The 18,953-nt window shown below is 32.5% G+C and overlaps 1 protein-coding gene across 1 annotated transcript in view; it reads right to left on the bottom strand.

Moving 5' to 3' along the window:
- The window catches only part of LOC145322571 (uncharacterized), a 104,634-nt gene that overhangs the window by 43,574 nt on the left and 42,107 nt on the right, over window positions 1–18,953 (bottom strand). Inside the window, exons 17-30 of the mRNA XM_080164685.1 lie at window positions 14,272–14,389; window positions 13,873–13,956; window positions 13,008–13,054; window positions 12,258–12,337; window positions 10,766–10,842; window positions 10,192–10,288; window positions 7,956–8,039; window positions 7,322–7,394; window positions 6,762–6,861; window positions 5,658–5,732; window positions 2,707–2,770; window positions 2,202–2,313; window positions 1,015–1,051; window positions 106–193 (exon numbers count right to left, since the gene is read on the bottom strand). Coding sequence (XP_080020811.1) covers window positions 106–193; window positions 1,015–1,051; window positions 2,202–2,313; window positions 2,707–2,770; window positions 5,658–5,732; window positions 6,762–6,861; window positions 7,322–7,394; window positions 7,956–8,039; window positions 10,192–10,288; window positions 10,766–10,842; window positions 12,258–12,337; window positions 13,008–13,054; window positions 13,873–13,956; window positions 14,272–14,389 — 1,136 coding nt within the window. The remainder of the gene's footprint in view (window positions 1–105; window positions 194–1,014; window positions 1,052–2,201; window positions 2,314–2,706; window positions 2,771–5,657; window positions 5,733–6,761; window positions 6,862–7,321; window positions 7,395–7,955; window positions 8,040–10,191; window positions 10,289–10,765; window positions 10,843–12,257; window positions 12,338–13,007; window positions 13,055–13,872; window positions 13,957–14,271; window positions 14,390–18,953) is intronic.

Here is an 18,953-nt window from a genome sequence, read left to right as displayed (position 1 = left end):
AGACAGTTAGATTGAACGACAGTAAGACAGACAGATATAGATAAACACAATTTTCCTCTGTCAAGGTATAAAGAGCAAAACTATAATACAATTGGCTATATTCACCTTTAGTAGTACAATTAGGTAAATCTCCGACGGTAATATCTTCATTCCAACTTATATATTTCTCTCCAAATTCACGACTGTCGTTCTTCTAAACATAAAAATTACATCATATATTACTTATACCAACAATTGAATCTATCAAAAATACTCCGTTATTGTAGCTGATTTTTTAGGTTTGTCTTTTTATATTTTAATATTTTAATTATACCTTATTCCTGCTTTAGCTATCTAAAACAGATATTGCTCAATTTTATTAGAAAACTTTTAGAAATGCGGTAACAATTTTGAACATGAGTAGCTTGTCATATCAAGATTAAGAAATAACAGTAAACTAAAATATTTTAATAATGTTGAAAAGAGAGAGAGAGAGAGACTGAGTAGACACAAAACTGCATGAATACTGTAGAGCTCAATCTTTTTAAATGCTGTAGAATATGTAAAGTATAGAATATGTTTCTTTAAAGAACTTTTAGTTACGGATATTTATCCCATCTTAATGTAGACAGTTTTCCGCATATAGTAAAATAAGGATTAATCCTGTGATTTTTTTCATTTTCATGAACAATTGCTTTTTCTTTGGCACATGGTTTTAATCTAGAGGAAATTAATCAGTTCGGAGCCAAACTTACAAAGAGAATGTTTGTAGCATTTTTCTCGTATTCATTCAAAACCGATTAATATCCGATGGATAAGAACCGGTTCTCATCCATACGAAAAAAATATGTCTAGCATCGTATTATATCTCGTTTTCTACGAATATAAAAATGTACAATCATAAGATTAAAACCAGTTTTTTAGCCAGTGCCTTCGGCAGCTCGGGTCTAAAAAAATGTGTTTAATCTTAAGTGTACATTTTATATCCGCGGAAAGCTGTTTACAATACGATGCGAGAAATAACTATTAATTTACCTTCTCTTTATCTTCCACTTCTTTATTTCTTAAATCCCTAAATAGTAAACATATATAAATTCCACAAACTATTTTTTATTCACGGGATGTCTGTTTGTTCTCTAAGATCTCAAAAAATTCTAAATTAAATGAGCAAAGCTTTAAAGGAACCATTATGTTGATTAATATAAAGTTAAGCTTAATTCTACATAGCTTATAATTTTGAAAAATAAAATTCCCCTTATGCAGATCAAAGACACTGATTGTTTGTACCACCCAATCAAGTCTCCAGAGTTTTTAGCCATCGAAAGAGAGAAGGTGTTTATAGAATTAACCAACCGGTATAAAAAAAACCTATATAAAACACAGTTAACATTTCATAGGATTAAGCTTCTTTGATATTTAAGTTATCCTTAAACACAAATCAATTGTTCAATGAGTCAACATTTTTCACCATGTAGTTTTCATTTCATGTTTCATCAAAAAAATGTACACATTTTTTCACTTTTTTGGTTATTTCAAAAGAACATCAAATCTTCCTCCATCCTAAAATCTAAACAAAGCAGGAAACCATAAAGATCAAAATTTTTCCCATCCCAAGAATAACTCCACCCATTTTTTTTAACACATTTCAAAATCCACATCTCCACCCATGAACAACCAAGGACAAAAATAAATCCACAACCTTTTTTCCACCCAAACCCCCCCTCACCCCACTCCTCCCACTTTTTTGTCTCCTCCCAGTTTTTTTCTTTCTCCGCCTTCAACCAAACTTACCCATCCAAAACTCCGCCTATTTCCTAACCATCCAAAAACTCCTTCAATAAAAACCATGCCCCGCCCCATAACTCAAACAAGGCCAAGAATTATTCCCTACTCCTCCTCTTCAAAAAACTAATGTTTTAATCTTTTTTTTCAAACTTTTTCAGTTGTCATCTGTATTTTATGGTGAAACCTAAGATTCAAAATAATTTGTGACATTGTTCTATATAAATGTATGTTTAATATCTTTGATCATATTTGCTGTTATCTAATGTCTCATACCTATATTTTTTAGACAAAATGAATTGAAAATGATTGCTAAAATCGAAATATATCTTCATGTCTTAGAATAGTGTAATTTTTTTAAAAATAGGTTGAAAAACATACTAACTTTAAAATAATTTATAGCCCAATGTCCCCTCCCTCCCTGGTATCTACATACTTACTTTAGAAGATCAATATCAAACCACTTTTCCTTGAACCATCCTGGCAGGAACCAGACATATCCCTCCTTCTGTGTCATACCCATCCGCAGGGCTGTGCACATTACGTGACGGGCTGCAAGAAAAATTATTTTAGCGAATGATATTTCATGGCATGGAAAACTATTTAGGTTCTAACTTACCTACCAGTCACAATGACAGTTACCAAATGAAGATTTTTACAGTGCCTGTAAAAAAATGACGTCAAACTGGCCTATCATTGGTCAATTTAAACAGATACTGGCCTGCTATTGGTAATTTAGTCTGTGTATTGGCATATCATTGGTCACTTGTATTGTATGGTGTCATTTGTATAGGCACTATACAGAGCTTCTTACCAAATAGATGGAGGTTAGTTTTTCTTCTTTTTGCCTAACCAATGTAGTTTTATCCTGAACCCAATAAAACCTAACTTAACCTAATCTAGCCTTCATAAAAATAATCTCGTATTTATGATAAAATTGTATACCTGAGGCAACGTAAAAGTCTCCAATAATAATCTTAGCTCCATGTTCTTTCAAATTTCTTAAATACTAAAAATAAATTGAGATGTTAAGTTTAATAATAACTGTAGCCCACCAATAACATTCTATTACAAGATGCCTCGCACCTAGCCTTTAGGGCAGGTTGGGGGAGGTCATAAAAATAACATAGAACCTCTCAATAACAAGGACAACCCAATCGAATAATAATCTTAGCTCCATGTACTTTCAAATTTCTCAAATACTAAAAATAAATTGGGATGTTTAATTTAAAAATAGATGTTTAATTTAACAAGCCTCTAGTACAACCTAATCAGATTTAGCTTGAGACGAAAAAAGAACTTATTACTTTATATTATAGGATACAAAGTAGGTTTTTGTTTTGTCTCAAGTACTAGATAGATTCGTTTCTACAAATACGGGAAGCTTCATATAGGTCCCGGGTGGTTTTAAACAATTCAATTTTAGTCGTATGGTGGTTTTAGGCTATTGTATGCCCCTTTCCAATATATAGCCCCTAGATGCTAGGGTCGCATATAAACTATTATTCAGCAAATGTTGAATATCTTCTGGAGTATTTTTCAATTGAACTAGCTTATATTTAGCTAACTTTCACGGACAGACGTTTTGATATCTTTGATTAAATGTAGAGAAGCTGCGCTACTAAAACTCTATTGCTGTACATCCTTTTTAAAAGATCAAAATCTGCAAAAGAAATTAAAAGGCAAAGACAAAATTTTGGTATTTTTCCATATTTTTTCTTTTTTCCATTTAATATATTTTTCATTGAATTTAACACTAAAATAAAATCTTTAAATTATATAATTTAATATTATCAAGACTTCAAGATTTTTTATTTTATAAACGAGGACAATTGTGTGCATTAGTTGCATTGCAATAATCAGCGTACATAATACATATATTCAAACAAATAAAAGAACTAGAGAAAATTGAGAATAATGAATGAAAGATAAATTTCCCAATCTGTAGAATGAAATTAATGGTTGAAAATTTAGAACCTAGTAATAGTGTCTAACTTTTTATCTTTGTGACGTAACAAAAATCGAAGGATGAGAGGGGAGGTGGGAAAGGAAACCCCTAAAAAAGAGATGGATTTTTGTTTACGTCACAAAGATTAAAAGTTAGACACTATTACTAGGTTCGAAAATTTATTACACTAAGAGTTTGAAAAATAATGAAAATCCAATAAAAATACCCAACGAATTTGAGCCAACGAATTAAAATGTGGTTATGAAACTTTGGGTACCAGTGTAATTTAAAGACCAATGTCTACTGTTACTTTCTAATAAAGTGAAGCTAAGATAAAATTAAAAACGGATTAAATGGTAAAAACAAGTAGTGTCGAAACTTTTCAACCGATTGTTTTAATCTACACTGGGGTTAATTTATCGTCTATTTTCTAATCTCATAAGATCGCTGACCACAGCCGATATTTTCTGATTTTATTATTATAATGTAAATGATGAATGTCATATGAGCAGAAGTGACTTATATAGCAGCTTTGTTGATAAAATATCTAATCCGATGATTTAATCACATAACAAGATCAAAGTTCATAATAATTCTAATACACAAAAATTAAAAACATAAAAATATCTAATTATAAATTTTAAAACAAGCTATGAAATATGTTTTAAAAAGCGCAGTAATCTATAATACAAAGTAGCTTGATGTCTGTCCGTCTGTCCGTCTGACCGTCTGTCTGTCCGTCTGTCTGTCTGTCCCTTAAGATCTCGGTAACCACTGAACCGATTGGATTCTACTCTTCAGGGAATATACCTACTGGTCCTGTGATGGTTTTAGGCTATTTTCTTTGGGGGTGGGACACCCCTAACCCCCCAAAAAATAAAATAAAACCAACCCCCCAAATTTTTTTTTTACATTTTTTGTAAAATCTCAGTAACTGCTGATCAAATTGGGCTCTACCCTTCTGGGAATATACCTACTGGTCCTTTGGTGGTTTTGAGCTATTTTCTTGGGGGGTGGGACACCCCAACCCCCCCAAAATAAGAAAAATCCCCACTTCCAAAATTTTTAATTTTTTAAAATTTTTGTAAACAAAAACCAGTAATTGGGGTGGGGGAACCCCACTGCAACATGGGGCGAAGCCCCCATGAATCCACCCCCCCCCCGACAAAAAAAAAAAAAATATTTTTTTTTCAATTTTAATTTTTGTGTATGTGAACAACCTAGGTTTAATTTTTACAAATTGAAATTTTTGTGTATACGGCAAACAACCTGGGTTTAATTTGTACAAATTAAAATTTTTGTGCATAAAGCGCACAACCTGGGTTTAATTTTACCACAGAGTAATTAAACAAAGAATATTTTTTTTGAATATTTCTATTAAGGAGGGTTGACTTCCCATAACTATATAGGGCGAAGCCCCTAGAGGCTAGGGGCGAAGCCGCTAGTAAAAATAAAAGTATCAAAATAATATTGAATTACATCTAAAATAGTTTGCGTCAATAAACATTTCTTTTGAATAGCAGTATCTATCTCTTCCGTATTCTGCACCTTCTAGGAAATTAGACTGTAAATTACACTGATACCCAAAGTTTTATAATGATCTTATTCGTTAATTACTCTGGGTACTTTTAGTGAATTTTGATTAGTTGATTCCAAACTAGTAGTGTCCAAGCTTTTCAACCAATAATAATAATCTATTGGAGTGTATCATGAATTCATCGTCTATTGATTTATCTCTTAGAACCCATGACTTATTTAGACTATATATATCTTACTAGCGGCTTCGCCCCTAGCCTTTTTTTGAATTTTAGTTTTAAAAAGAAAAAAAAATTTCGGGGGGAGGTATTTTTCATTTTTTATAGATATCATAAAGTAGTAAGTTTCTTTGTCTGAAGCTATAGAAATTCCTGGCCCCAATAGGATGTACAGCATAGAAATATCTACTTACCAGTCTCATATCCGTAGTTCTGGAAGGAAATTTTCTGTTGATGACAAAATCAATCCCTTTCTGTTGAAACTCATCCTGAATAACAATATACTTTATTGACAACTATTGAAAACGGCTACGCTCCTAGAGGCTTCTAAGGGCTCTTGAGACAAGGAGAGGATTCTTAACTTTCCATGTTAGTTTTAAACTACAATCTGTTACTTCTATATTTCTATCACTGCTATGAGAATCTTTGAAATATGTTCAATCTTATTCAAGCATGCGTGTCTGATATTGCAGCATATATTTCTCATTAACCCTGTATAGTGACGACTTTTTATTAATATTAAACGATTGTTAAGCCGTTTGGATATTCTGACGTACAGATAAACCTACTTATTTATTGAGTGGCTGCGCTGATTCCTAAAAAAGGATGACAACTTTTCAAAATAAAAACAAATCAGACAGACAAACAAAATTTTATAAACATTAGTAAATGTACGTTCGGACATACTGACCAACGGATCGACCCTAATGTAGAAAAGCTGCGCTTTAATAAGAATGAAGTGTTAAAATAAAAGTTTAATATAATTAAATCAAAATAGAACAAATTAAAATTTGTTTACTTTGAAAAGTTTAAACTTTAATGAGATAATAAATATAAAATCTAGTTTATAAACTTAATTAAACTTATTTAGGATATGAAAGTACGATGTTAGATGCTAGATGAATTATATTTCTTGCTCATAGCACGTCCTATGAAACCTTTATTTTGAAATTGGCTAATATTGAACATTCAAAATTTAGTTGTATTTATGACAAGTATCACAACATGAATAAAAGAGGTGCTGTCATTTCTACCACTAGCAAAAATACAGCCAATGTTTCAGTTATTGCTGTATTTTATACTTCGCTAAAGGCATTTTATCTAATCGCCAATGGATAGAATAATTATGTACATATATTTCATGTTGATAATATAATAAAAACAATACAGTTTAATAGGACACACTGACTTTTAATTTTCCACCTAAAGAAATATATATTAGAATAATCTTCAATTTAGTGAAAAATAACCGACGGACCAACTTTTACAGTAACTACCCTGCAAATATACTTGCTGACCTGCATATCTGACATGTAGTTGGTGTATTTCTCCCCGTCCTCTGTGAGAGCTCCAACCTTGTTCCATTCCAGCTGTTTCATTATCTCCAGGTATACATATCTTAACAAGGGTAATATTGTTCATAAAACGTATGTACCATTGAATGGTAACTGGACAAAGTGTCTCAAAAATCAGCCAATTGACGTCATAAACATGAGGGAGATGAGAGGAGAAGTGGGAAAGAAAACCACTGAAAAAGAAATGGATAATTTTTCATTTTTATAATGTCACATGGCTGATTTTTGAGACACTTTGTCCAGTTACAAAATAAAGATCTCCCCCTTTACCCCATCCCCTCCCCTCCTAGTGGATGAACGAATTGACCAATAAATGACAGAGGAAATAGCAACCTAAATTGACGACATGTTTTCCCCGGTCATGAAATTCACGTACGTCCTACATTCATCCATTACTATTGGGAGAGTAGATGCTATACTAATAAAAACGTAAATTATAATTCTTTGAATCTCATAACAAAAGAAGCATAAGAAATGACCTAAAGGATAGAATTAGAACTTACTTGTACTGGTTATTTTCTGCTATAGTTCTGAAGAAATACGGATACTCTTTACTGTTGTCTTTGGATATTGAACCTTAATATCAATATACGTTTTAATACAATGAAGAAAATATCAAATGCAAGATTTATAAAATAAGACAGGAAAATATATGTTATCCTTCTTTCTGTTAATGGCGAAAAAAATACTCAAAACCTATTAATTACAGTGGCTGTAGAGTTTGTTTAGCATCAACAAGGATAACAATATCTATAAGTAGCGAAGAACAAAAAACATTAAATGGACTAACGGACAAAGTTGAATAAGAAGCAGATGTTAAGTTTTCATATATTAAAAGAGAATATGCAAAACTTAAAGAAAACCACAAAATCTTTATAGAGTTAAGTTTATATCTTTTGAAGCATGACCGACAGACAAATGGACAAAACAATGTAAAGACTAGATGTGCATATGTAATATAAATCTTTCCTGAAAATTTCAGCTTTCTATCAGTAATAGCAGCCGAGAAAATCATATTTCCTCCAAAGCGTTAAGGACTGAGGTACAGACAAGTTGAATTATTGAATGACTTCGATAATATAAAGAGGGACTAACAGACAGACACCGTTCTATATTGTGTTATGTAAAATACTCTACCTTCAGCACTATAAGAGATGACAACTGTTCTAAAGTGTTTGGAAACTCCAGCAATTGGCTCCACAGTATCAGAACATGCAGGTCCTACAGTAAATATTATACTATAAGTTTAGAAACTCCAGCTATAGTCTCCACAGTATCAGAACAGGTCCTACAGTAAATATTATACTATAAGTTTAGAAACTCCAGCTATAGGTTCCACAGTATCAGAACATGCAGGTCCTACAGTAAATATTTTACTATAAGTTTAGAAACTCCAGCAATTGGCTCCACAGTATCAGAACATGCAGGTCCTACAGTAAATTTAATACTATAAGTTAGAAACTCCAGCTATAGGCTCCACAGTATCAGAACAGGTCCTACAGTAAATATTTTACTATAAGTTTAGAAACTCCAGCAATTGGCTCCACAGTATCAGAACATGCAGGTCCTACAGTAAATTTAATACTATAAGTTAGAAACTCCAGCTATAGGCTCCAGAGTATCAGAACAGGTCCTATAGTAAATATTATACTTTAAGTTTAGAAACTCCAGCTATAGGCTCCACAGTATCAGAACAGATCCTATAGTAAATATTATAATATAAGTTTAGAAACTCCAGCTATAGGCTCCACAGTATCAGAATAGGTCCTATAGTAAATATTATACTATAAGTTTAGAAACTCCAGCTATAGGCTCCACAGTATCAGAACATGCAGGTCCTATAGTAAATATTATTCTATAAGTTTAGAAACTCCAGCTATAGTCTCCACAGTATCAGAACAGGTCCTACAGTAAATATTATACTATAAGTTTAGAAACTCCAGCTATAGGTTCCACAGTATCAGAACATGCAGGTCCTACAGTAAATATTTTACTATAAGTTTAGAAACTCCAGCAATTGGCTCCACAGTATCAGAACATGCAGGTCCTACAGTAAATTTAATACTATAAGTTAGAAACTCCAGCTATAGGCTCCACAGTATCAGAACAGGTCCTACAGTAAATATTTTACTAGAAGTTTAGAACATGCAGGTCCTACAGTAAATTTAATACTATAAGTTAGAAACTCCAGCTATAGGCTCCAGAGTATCAGAACAGGTCCTATAGTAAATATTATACTATAAGTTTAGAAACTCCAGCTATAGGCTCCACAGTATCAGAACAGATCCTATAGTAAATATTATAATATAAGTTTAGAAACTCCAGCTATAGGCTCCACAGTATCAGAATAGGTCCTATAGTAAATATTATACTATAAGTTTAGAAACTCCAGCTATAGGCTCCACAGTATCAGAACAGGTCCTATAGTAAATATTATAATATAAGTTTAGAAACTCCAGCTATAGGCTCCACAGTATCAGAACAGGTCCTATAGTAAATATTATAATATAAGTTTAGAAACTCCAGCTATAGGCTCCACAGTATCAGAACAGGTCCTACAGTAAATATTATACTATAAGTTTAGAAACTCCAGCTATAGGCTCCACAGTATCAGAACAAGCAGGTCCTATAGTAAATATTATAATATAAGTTTAGAAACTCCAGCTATAGGCTCCACAGTATCAGAACAAGTCCTATGGTAAATGTTATACTATAAGTTTAGAAACTCCAGCTATAGGCTCCACAGTATCAGAACATGCAGGTCCTATAGTAAATATTACACTATAAGTCTAGAATTTCCAGCTTTAGGCTCCACAGTATCAGAACAGGTCCTACATATTACAAGCTTTGAAAAATCATCTTTAGCTAGTTAAAATGAATAAATTTTATAATTTATAATCTATATTTATCATATTTAATTTAATTTAAATTATTTTAAGTTATTTTAATATTTGAATTTATATCATTTGTGTATCTTTTATCACATTGTACCTTAAAAGAGTATATTTCTTGAAAATTAATGTAATTCAAAATAAAGTCTTACAGAAAATAAATTCTGAAAAGGAATTAACATAAAACTTTAAAAAAAACGTTTTAGATTTATCAAGTACTTGATTTTAAAGATAATTGATTTTTTTCTCACTGTATTGAAAAGAAGGAATGGGGGTTGTTTGTTTCTTACTTTAGGTTACGTTAGGTAAGGTTAGGTAAGGTTATATTGGGTACTCGATAGGGCCCCCTACAAGGGTTAGGTATAGGAAAATAACAACCCCACCACTTGTTTTAAATTTATTTATTAAGAATAAGAGGGAAGTTTTGATGCTCAACATGCATTCAGTGGAAAAGAACCAGGTATTTCAAATTTAAGACTCACCAAGCATTCCAACAGTAGATCTGAATATTTGTTGATTTTTAGTTTTGAGAATATCAATAAATCTTTTCATTACCACGTCTGCCTCGCACTGGCCATCCTTAACAATTGTATATTTAATAGATATTTATTGCATTCGATGTTTTTTGGGCTGTAAATGAATTAATACTCCTAACTGGCCGTGGAGATTATTTAAGGCAAATCAAAGAACAATGTCAAAAAAATTTTCTGCAACCCTTTTTCAAACAAATATCAATCAGCTACTCACATAGAATAGTATTAGGGATAAATAATTCATTGATCATTTACTGCATCTCTTGAAATACATCAAATTTTAGTTAGTTAGAATTTTTACACCTCGAAAAAGTCCTCTGAAGGATTCATTTAATTAAATGCCTGAAAACCAGGGACAATTGACCATGATTCTGACAAATAATTTTAAACCCACAACCTTGATTTGTTCCAGTTTAACTCACTTTTCCTTAGTTACATAAAAAAAACAATGTTCACCACAAATTTAACCCACACAAATTATCCAAACTTTCGGCTATTCTAAAAAAAGGAAAACGGCACGTACCTGTACATTCAGCATTAGTTGATGTTTTCTTAATATGCTGTCATTTCTGTTTATATGAGCTATTGCCATCAAAGCAACTAGATTAAGTAAAAGTGATTATTATTGATATTTTTTTTCAATTTGTCAAAAGAAATTTGCGGAGGTAAAAAGATCGAGAGTAAAATGTAAAAGAAACAGAACAAAACAAGAATAGTTTACATGAAAACTGATGCCTTTTGAAATAAAAAAATGATTACTGCTTCCAAACTTAAGAATACTTCAAAGCATAAATAACTAACACACAAAAGGACAGGCATTTTTTATACCATCTTTTTCGATGTCCCAAAAGCTATAAAAATGTCGAGAAACCATTAAAAAAAATAATTATTAAGAAATGATAACTAAAGGGTGTGCAAAAAAAATGCGGACATTTTTTAAATTGAAATTGCGCGGCTTGTGTTAATAGTAGAAAAATGTTACGCATATCTTTAGAACCGCTTGGAAGTTTATTTTTTGGAAATATAAGAACGATTCCTCTGCTATGTATAGTTTAGGAGCTATGTGGTAAAATGTCCCAACTGGCTTAAAACTTGACTTGCAAGTAAATCATTAAAGATTAAATTAAAGGGTATGCAAATGAAAATACGTATATTTTTTAAATTCTAATTGCTCGGCTTATGTTAATGGTAGAAAAATGTTATGCATACCTATGGCATCGCTATAAACTCTATTTTATTGAAATATAAGAACCATTCATATGCTGCGTATAATTTATGAGCTATGTGGTAGAATTTCCCAACTTATCACAACTTACTTAAAACTCAAAAAAAAAATTCCACTTTTCTCACATTTATCAATACAGCTCCCAAACTAAAAATAGCACAAAAATCGTAATTATATTTCCAAAATATAGAGCTTATGACGGTTCTAACAATATACATAGCATTTTTCTACTATTCACACAAGCCGAGCAGTTTGAATTTTAAAAATGTCCGCATTTTTGCACACCCTTTTTTATCTTTAATGATTTACTCGCAAGTCAAGTTTTAAGTCAGTTGGGTCATTCTACTACGTAGCTCCTAAACTAAAAGTAGCACAGTAATGGTTCTTATATTTCCATAAAATAGACTTCATAGCAGTTCTAATGGTATGCATAACGTTCTACTATTAACACAAGCCGCGCAATTTTAATTTTAAAAAGGTACATATTTTTTTATATACTTTAATCTTTAATGATTTACTCGCAAGTCAAGTTTTAAGGCAGTTGGGACATTTTACCACACCGCTCCTAAACTATACGTAGCAGAGGAATCGTTTTTATATTTCCCAAAAGTAGACTTCCTAACGGTTCTAACAATATGCGTAACATTTTTCTACTATTAACACAAGCCGCGCAATCCAAATTTAAAAAATGTCCGCATTTTTTTGCACACCCTTTAGTGGCCTTTTTTTCAAAAAGACATGAAAAAAGCTTTTATGGAAACTGTGCTACTATAAAAAAGGTGTTAAATACCTGGGGCCAATTCTGGAGCTACATACTTCTTTCCAGTATTAGGAAATATTCCACCAATGTGAATTATTGTTTTTCTCTGTTTTATTTATTTCATTAAATTTTGTTTTCGAAAAACGCAGAAATTAGCTTAAATCTAAAACTTAAATTGAAATATAAATAGACTTAAACATCCAGAGGACCTATGCAAAGCTTCTCTAAAATGGAGAAATTAATCGGTTCAGTGGTTATCTAAATCTTAAGCTACATTAAAAAACTACTACTTGATAGGATAATATACACCAATTTGTGTGTAGTTATGTAATAAATAAGATTACATGTATTTAGTTATAAAATATTTAAGAAGAATGTTATAAAATCCTAGTAACTCTTGTCTTGACTTTGATAGCTAGCTAATTGAATATTTATAATGAACTTTGAGTCCAATTCTTTCTCTTATTTTTTTTTCTTAATTACATAAATGATGTTATAATCCTTTGATTGCCCGACCCTGAAAGTCTGAAAGTCCTAACTGTGCATGACATTGAGTTGCACCTGTTTTGGGCCAAGGCATTCCCCCTACTATTAATGTCAGCAGAAGGTACACATTTTAATGTCGATAGTTATGACGTGGTATGGGTCGAGATTTCAGCCTTTCAGCTCCGCAACGTTTTAGTCGTGAATCAAACTATTAAACAATATATGTAAACTATCTTTAAACTTTAAGTATTAAAAATTTAAATAGTCTTTTGATTTATTGAAATAATTTCCTGTCGGTTGCTAATCCATTTTTCATACCAAGGAAATGTTTCTTTGCTTCCCTGAAAATTAACTTTTTAATGTTATCTCTAAGCTTTGTAATTTTCGACCGATAAAAATTATTGATTAGCAGTTCCGTTGCATACACCAAAAGTAACTTGGTAATCATTTGGTCATTTTATTGTATTACGTCATTTTTTTGAGGCACTCTGTTTCTAAAACTACCCCAATTACAATGTACAATGGCCTACCATTGGTTATTAATCTCACTAATTTATACCACAGGATAAAAAATATTTGGGGGGATGTATTAGTGCTTAATGAATACTTTTATGAAAGCACCGCTCTTTCTTTTCCATGAAAGTGGACAATATTCTACTATAACTATAAATTAAAACGACATTACACATGAAAAGAGAAATTTGATTTGTAATATTGGAGATTCTTGATTTTCATTAATATGTAACTATCACATACATAATATCAATATAATTGTAATTTGAGTTAGTTTTTCATTATAATTATAATTAATGTCCTTTATAATTAATGTCCTTTAAATGTCAAAGTGTTTGATTACGTGCAGATTGCGAATTATATGGTATATTTACTCATTGATAGTAACGAATCTTTTTATAGTTTATACAAATTACCAATTATAGGCCAATGCACAGACCTAGTTACCAATGACAGGTCAGTATAAATTTTAATTAACCAATGATATGACGTTTTTTTCATAGGCACTATAAAAAGCTTTATAGAAACGCAGGAACTTTTATCTTTTGTTTTAAGTTTTTTAGTCACCCAATTAGAGACAGTTTCTATCAAACTTTGGGTACTATTGCAATTTACAGTCCAATGTCCCCTCCCTCCAAGACTGTACCTGTCTATATCCTTCGAAGGGTCTCTTCATGAATGCGCAGGCAACTTCATTCAGGTTCACCACTCCGTTATTCTCTTTATACGCCTATACAATACAAAGTTAATTGTCATCAAAAGTAGCATTATTGAATCGTCCTATGGAATCAAAACTAGATGGGTTATAAATAAGAATCTTTTCATTAGCTATAAGTCCTTGAAGTTTATATTAAAATTTTTTTAAAAATATGGAAATAGATATCAGACTCATTTGCAAGTCTTTGTTTATAGCAATAAAAGCAACCTGATCCTCAAAGTTTAAGTTAACAAATAACAGAATGCATTGCAATTTATAAATTACACTTTAATCCCCCCTCCCTCTCATTAAAAGCCCATGAAATTAAACATAAAATATGAATAATACCTTGTTATAAAGAGTAAGAAGATTGACGTACTCCGTGTAGGAGAGGCTGAAAGCCTCCAGGAAATTGTAAACTTCAGGTGCACTATTTATCACCGGCTTCCACACAACTTTAGCCATTCTAAACAGGTATAATTATACAGTAGGCGCGCAACTACAAAGTGAAATCGGTAGAATGTTGCTGGGATCGATTATTGGCAACAGATCTAAGGTAGAATGTTACTGGAATCTATTATTGTCAACAGATCTAAGGTAGAATGTTGCTGGGATCGATTATTGGCAACAGATCTATGGTAGAATGTTGCTGGGATCGATTATTGGCAACAGATCTAAGGTAGAATGTTGCTGGGATCGATTATTGTCATCAAATCTTAGGTAGAATGTTGCTTGGATCAATATTTGTCAACAAATCTTAGATAAAATGTTGCTGGAATCTATTATTGTCAACTAATCTTAGTTAAAATGTTGCTGGGATCAATATTTGTCAACAAATCTTAGATAAAATGTTGCTGGTATCAATTATTGTCCAAAAATCTTAGGTAGAATGTTTCTAGTATCAATTATTGTCAACAAATCTAAGGTAAAATGGGATCGATCATTTTTAAATCTAAAAACATAACATGCTGCTAGCGATCAAACAGCTGAACGTTAATTTTATGTTATAATCGACATTAGAAGGCCTACAAATAATCTAAAGTAACCAAGACCCAATCATGCAAATCGATTGTCAGGCTAAAGAAAACACGCGAAATAATTTGTGTGTGCTGCAAGATATAGAAAAAATAATGAGTATTAGCCATCTTAAATTTTTGTGTAGGCATTCTTTTGCCAGTTACAATGATGTATCAACATTCAACATATAATGTACGTTTAGCCGTTTTTTCACTGTCAGTCTTTAAAGCTCTTAGTTCTTAGGAAATAATCGATTCCAGCAACATTTAGATTTTCTGGAATATTTGTTTAGTTTCTTGGTATGCATTTGCTCCATAAGCCTAAAATCCCAATCCAATAATGCATCTTTAAAACAAGAACCAATAAAATCAAAGAACAAACTTAATATTTTTCTTTGCTCTATGCTTCGGTTACATATAGATTCTAATGTCAAAAAAAATATTGGTGGCTTCCCTCAAAGTGCGTAATCGACCACAGAAAACAACGCCCCCTCGGCCCAGTTATTTGAGAGAAACAACTAGGGGGGGGGGGGGGTGCAGGTAGATATTCGTGTGTATTTTAGGCTAGATTTTGTTACGTTATTTTGGGTAAAGGGTATTGATCATAACTACAAAATCAAAACTACAATTAATAGGAAAAGCATGCCAACTTTTGTTATTATTTAAGTTAAAATCGTAGATAGTTATGTATTAATTTTGCTTTAAAAATGTTTTAAAGAGTATCTGTTAGTGACGTGTAGTAATAGCAAGAACAAACAGCTAAATATTCTAATAAAGTGTATTAATTCAAGACAAGTTAATCATACAATAATAATATTAAATATTATGGCAACTATTCACTTTTATGTTCGTGTCGTGTTGCAGAGCAATGTCTTGCTCCGAAACGGTTGACACAAGAACTAAAAGCTAATATACAAAATACATGCATTGCTCTCAAGTCAGGAAGAAAGGGACTATACATCACATTTCTCCCTGGCTTTAACATGAACCTGGATTTCAAATTGTAATATTTCAGATTGAATATAACAATATGTTTTTACATGTTAATTATCATATATATATTATGAGTAGCATTGAACGCTTATTAAATAGATAATAATTGATCTGGTATGACACCTGCCATATTTTTTTTTTTTTTTTTTTTTTTTATATATATTTTATTTCCAGATCTTTAAACACTTCATATACACATTTTTTTTTATTTTGGTTCCTTAGAACTCTTTTGTGTTTTTTTTTATATTCCTTTTTTCTTTATGTGTTTTTTTTTTTTTTCTTTTTAATATTTTTTTTAAAAAAACATTGATTAACATATAATCATTTAAAATGCATTGATTAACACATAACGCATTAATTACATAGTTATCATAAATGCATGATATAAAAATAACACTGGTTAACATATAACCATCAGATTTAAACATGGCATTATAGAGCATTAATATGAAACATTAATTTTAAACCTTTTCGAGACTACTACTGCCTCAACAAACATTAAATACATAAAATAAAATAAAATATGAATTAATACACATAAACTATAATTATTACTTTCTTTTTCCAGACGCTCTGCCCTTCTTGCCAGATTCTTCAATATCCATAGGCATGATAGCTTCATCATCATTCACTCCAAGTTTTGCGGTCTCATCACACAAACCGTCTTGAGACATCCTTGCCTCAGTATCTCCAAGCATATGGAAACATCTTTCAAATCCATTAGTAACCGCAACCGAAATCGAGGTTGCAACGTTATCAATCTCCTCCTGATTATCCAAAATCTTTTGATGCTTACGACTAACCTCCTCCCCAAATTTATCAAGCATCATCAATATTCCAGGCGTGTGCTCCATCCTCATTTCCTCCCTCGCTTGTTCATCAACACGCCATTGCTGGCCTGACAATTCAAGGTCCAGACAAACAGGAATGTTCGGATTTAAGGGCTGATCCAGCTGAACACAAACAGGATCCCCAAACCGAGTAACCAATTTGAAATCACCCTCAAACCACTCATTTACTTTGTGTTCAGGATTAAACTTCCACTCAATATTGGTTGTCAACAAACTTGTATAAACTTTTCCATCCAACTCCAATCTAAGTTCCTTTACTACATTCTCTAAAGTAGTATCTGGATCACACAACAATATCTGCTTGGCTAGATTCGGACGGAGACGCTTGCAGCGCATCTGCATTTCCCAGGTCAAAACTCTTGCGTCTACTTTATCATTCACCAGACTACCTGCGTATGTGGCACTCACCAGGTTATCAATTATTTCTCTTTGTCCATCCAATCTAACATAACGTATCTCAGCTGGCATCTCTCCACTGGTGATTAAACTCACCGAATTCACGTTTACAATGCGTGGAATGTAAACCGATAAGTTCATGTATTCATTCACCTGAATAGAGTCAATAAACACTTTAGCACTCAAATCCTGTTCAGACTTTCCTTCAAGCCAATCTTTTTGTAACTCGAACAAAGTTGTGGATGGCATCTGCTTCAGAATAAAGGATACTTTATTCACGACGTCTTTCCAATGTGCCAGGAGCCGGATAGCTGACACAACCTGCGTCTTCAACCGCGCATCAACGCTATTACCCACCGTTCTCAACACCGTCTGAAGGCTCATTCGACCATCTGCAGGTATGACGTCAATTTTTGAAAGTTGATGCCAATCATCAAGTTCCCCCATATGTTTGATTATGGGTAACAATTCACCCAACGTTTGACAGCTCTTTCTCTCATCTCCATCCAGGTATTCAATCTTAGCAAGCAACACCAAACTTGGTAAAATTTCGCAAACAAGCTTAGAGAGAAATATGGTTGCACTCAATTTATTCAAACTAGTTGTCTCATTCCATGACAACTTTCTGTTTATAGCTTTAGAATGCTCACCAGCCGCCATCAGGTTGAGGTGTCTTGAGTTCTGGCTGGTAAAGATAGGGATCCTGTCCACAGGCCAGTCTATGGAGTTGATGCATCTCCCCATCTCTAACTGCACCGAAAGCATGTTTATTAAATTCAACTTAAACCTCGGTTCATTATCAATAAGACGAGCTAAATCTGCAAGTGGCATGTCCTCACTGCTCAAAAATATATTCCTCGTCGACCTGCCCACACTCAACGTCGGCAGCTCGACGCGCTTCATTACCAACACCAGCCGAGATGCAGAGTTGCTGACCAACGCAGACACCGGTAGACCAGGTTTGACTTGATTTCCTTCATTGACAGATTGTTTGTGGCGGCCATCTTCTTCGTTGCTCAATAACTTTTGATTCATTGTTGCCGCCGTAACCAACCTGCAAAATACAATATAATTAAATTTCAGCATCAGAATTTAAAATCTAGCATTAAATTCTTCCTCAGTAAATCTTTTTTTATAACACCATGAACAACAACAATACAAAACTACCAACATGGGAATTATACCTAACAACAACATTAACACAATCAAAACAAACTTAGCAAACAATGGTAGTATATCTTTGAACAAATGTTCTAAACCAAACCAAGAACCTGTAACCTGTTCGAAAAATGACAACTTATGATCAACAAAATCCAACTTAGAAGCTTGTCCATTAAAATCCTCAAAATCCTCTAATCCCTGATATTTAATAGTCTTATTAAAATCAGCAATAAACACCTTTTCATCGTTCAGAAAAATCTTTTGTCCCACATGCTCAGATTTTTCATTGGCAATGTGCAGAATTTCGAGTCCCTGCCCCTGATTCCCAAGGAACAAATTGGCTGTCAACTTCAAAAATACCGGACTTTGCGAGCAATTTAACAATTTTATGTCCTCTACTGCAACAATCATTCTACTATATTCTTGTATTCCAACTGTCTCACCTTTATATTGCACCAGCAAATGTCCTACTGCACATCCATAATCCACACCTAACTTTACTGGAATTTCAACCGCTGTACACTTTTCATACTTAGCAATTTCTCCCAGGTATATAATTCTGAACCCATGATGCAACTGTACATTTGATCTAACTTCTGTTTGAGCACATCTA

Source organism: Acartia tonsa, chromosome 6 (assembly GCF_053477335.1).
Source record: "Acartia tonsa isolate MP-2025a chromosome 6, ASM5347733v1, whole genome shotgun sequence".
Classification (NCBI taxonomy): Eukaryota; Metazoa; Arthropoda; class Copepoda; order Calanoida; family Acartiidae; genus Acartia; species Acartia tonsa.
The sequence above is the reverse complement of the archived record's forward strand: the minus strand, read 5'-3'. Positions and strand labels throughout refer to the sequence as shown.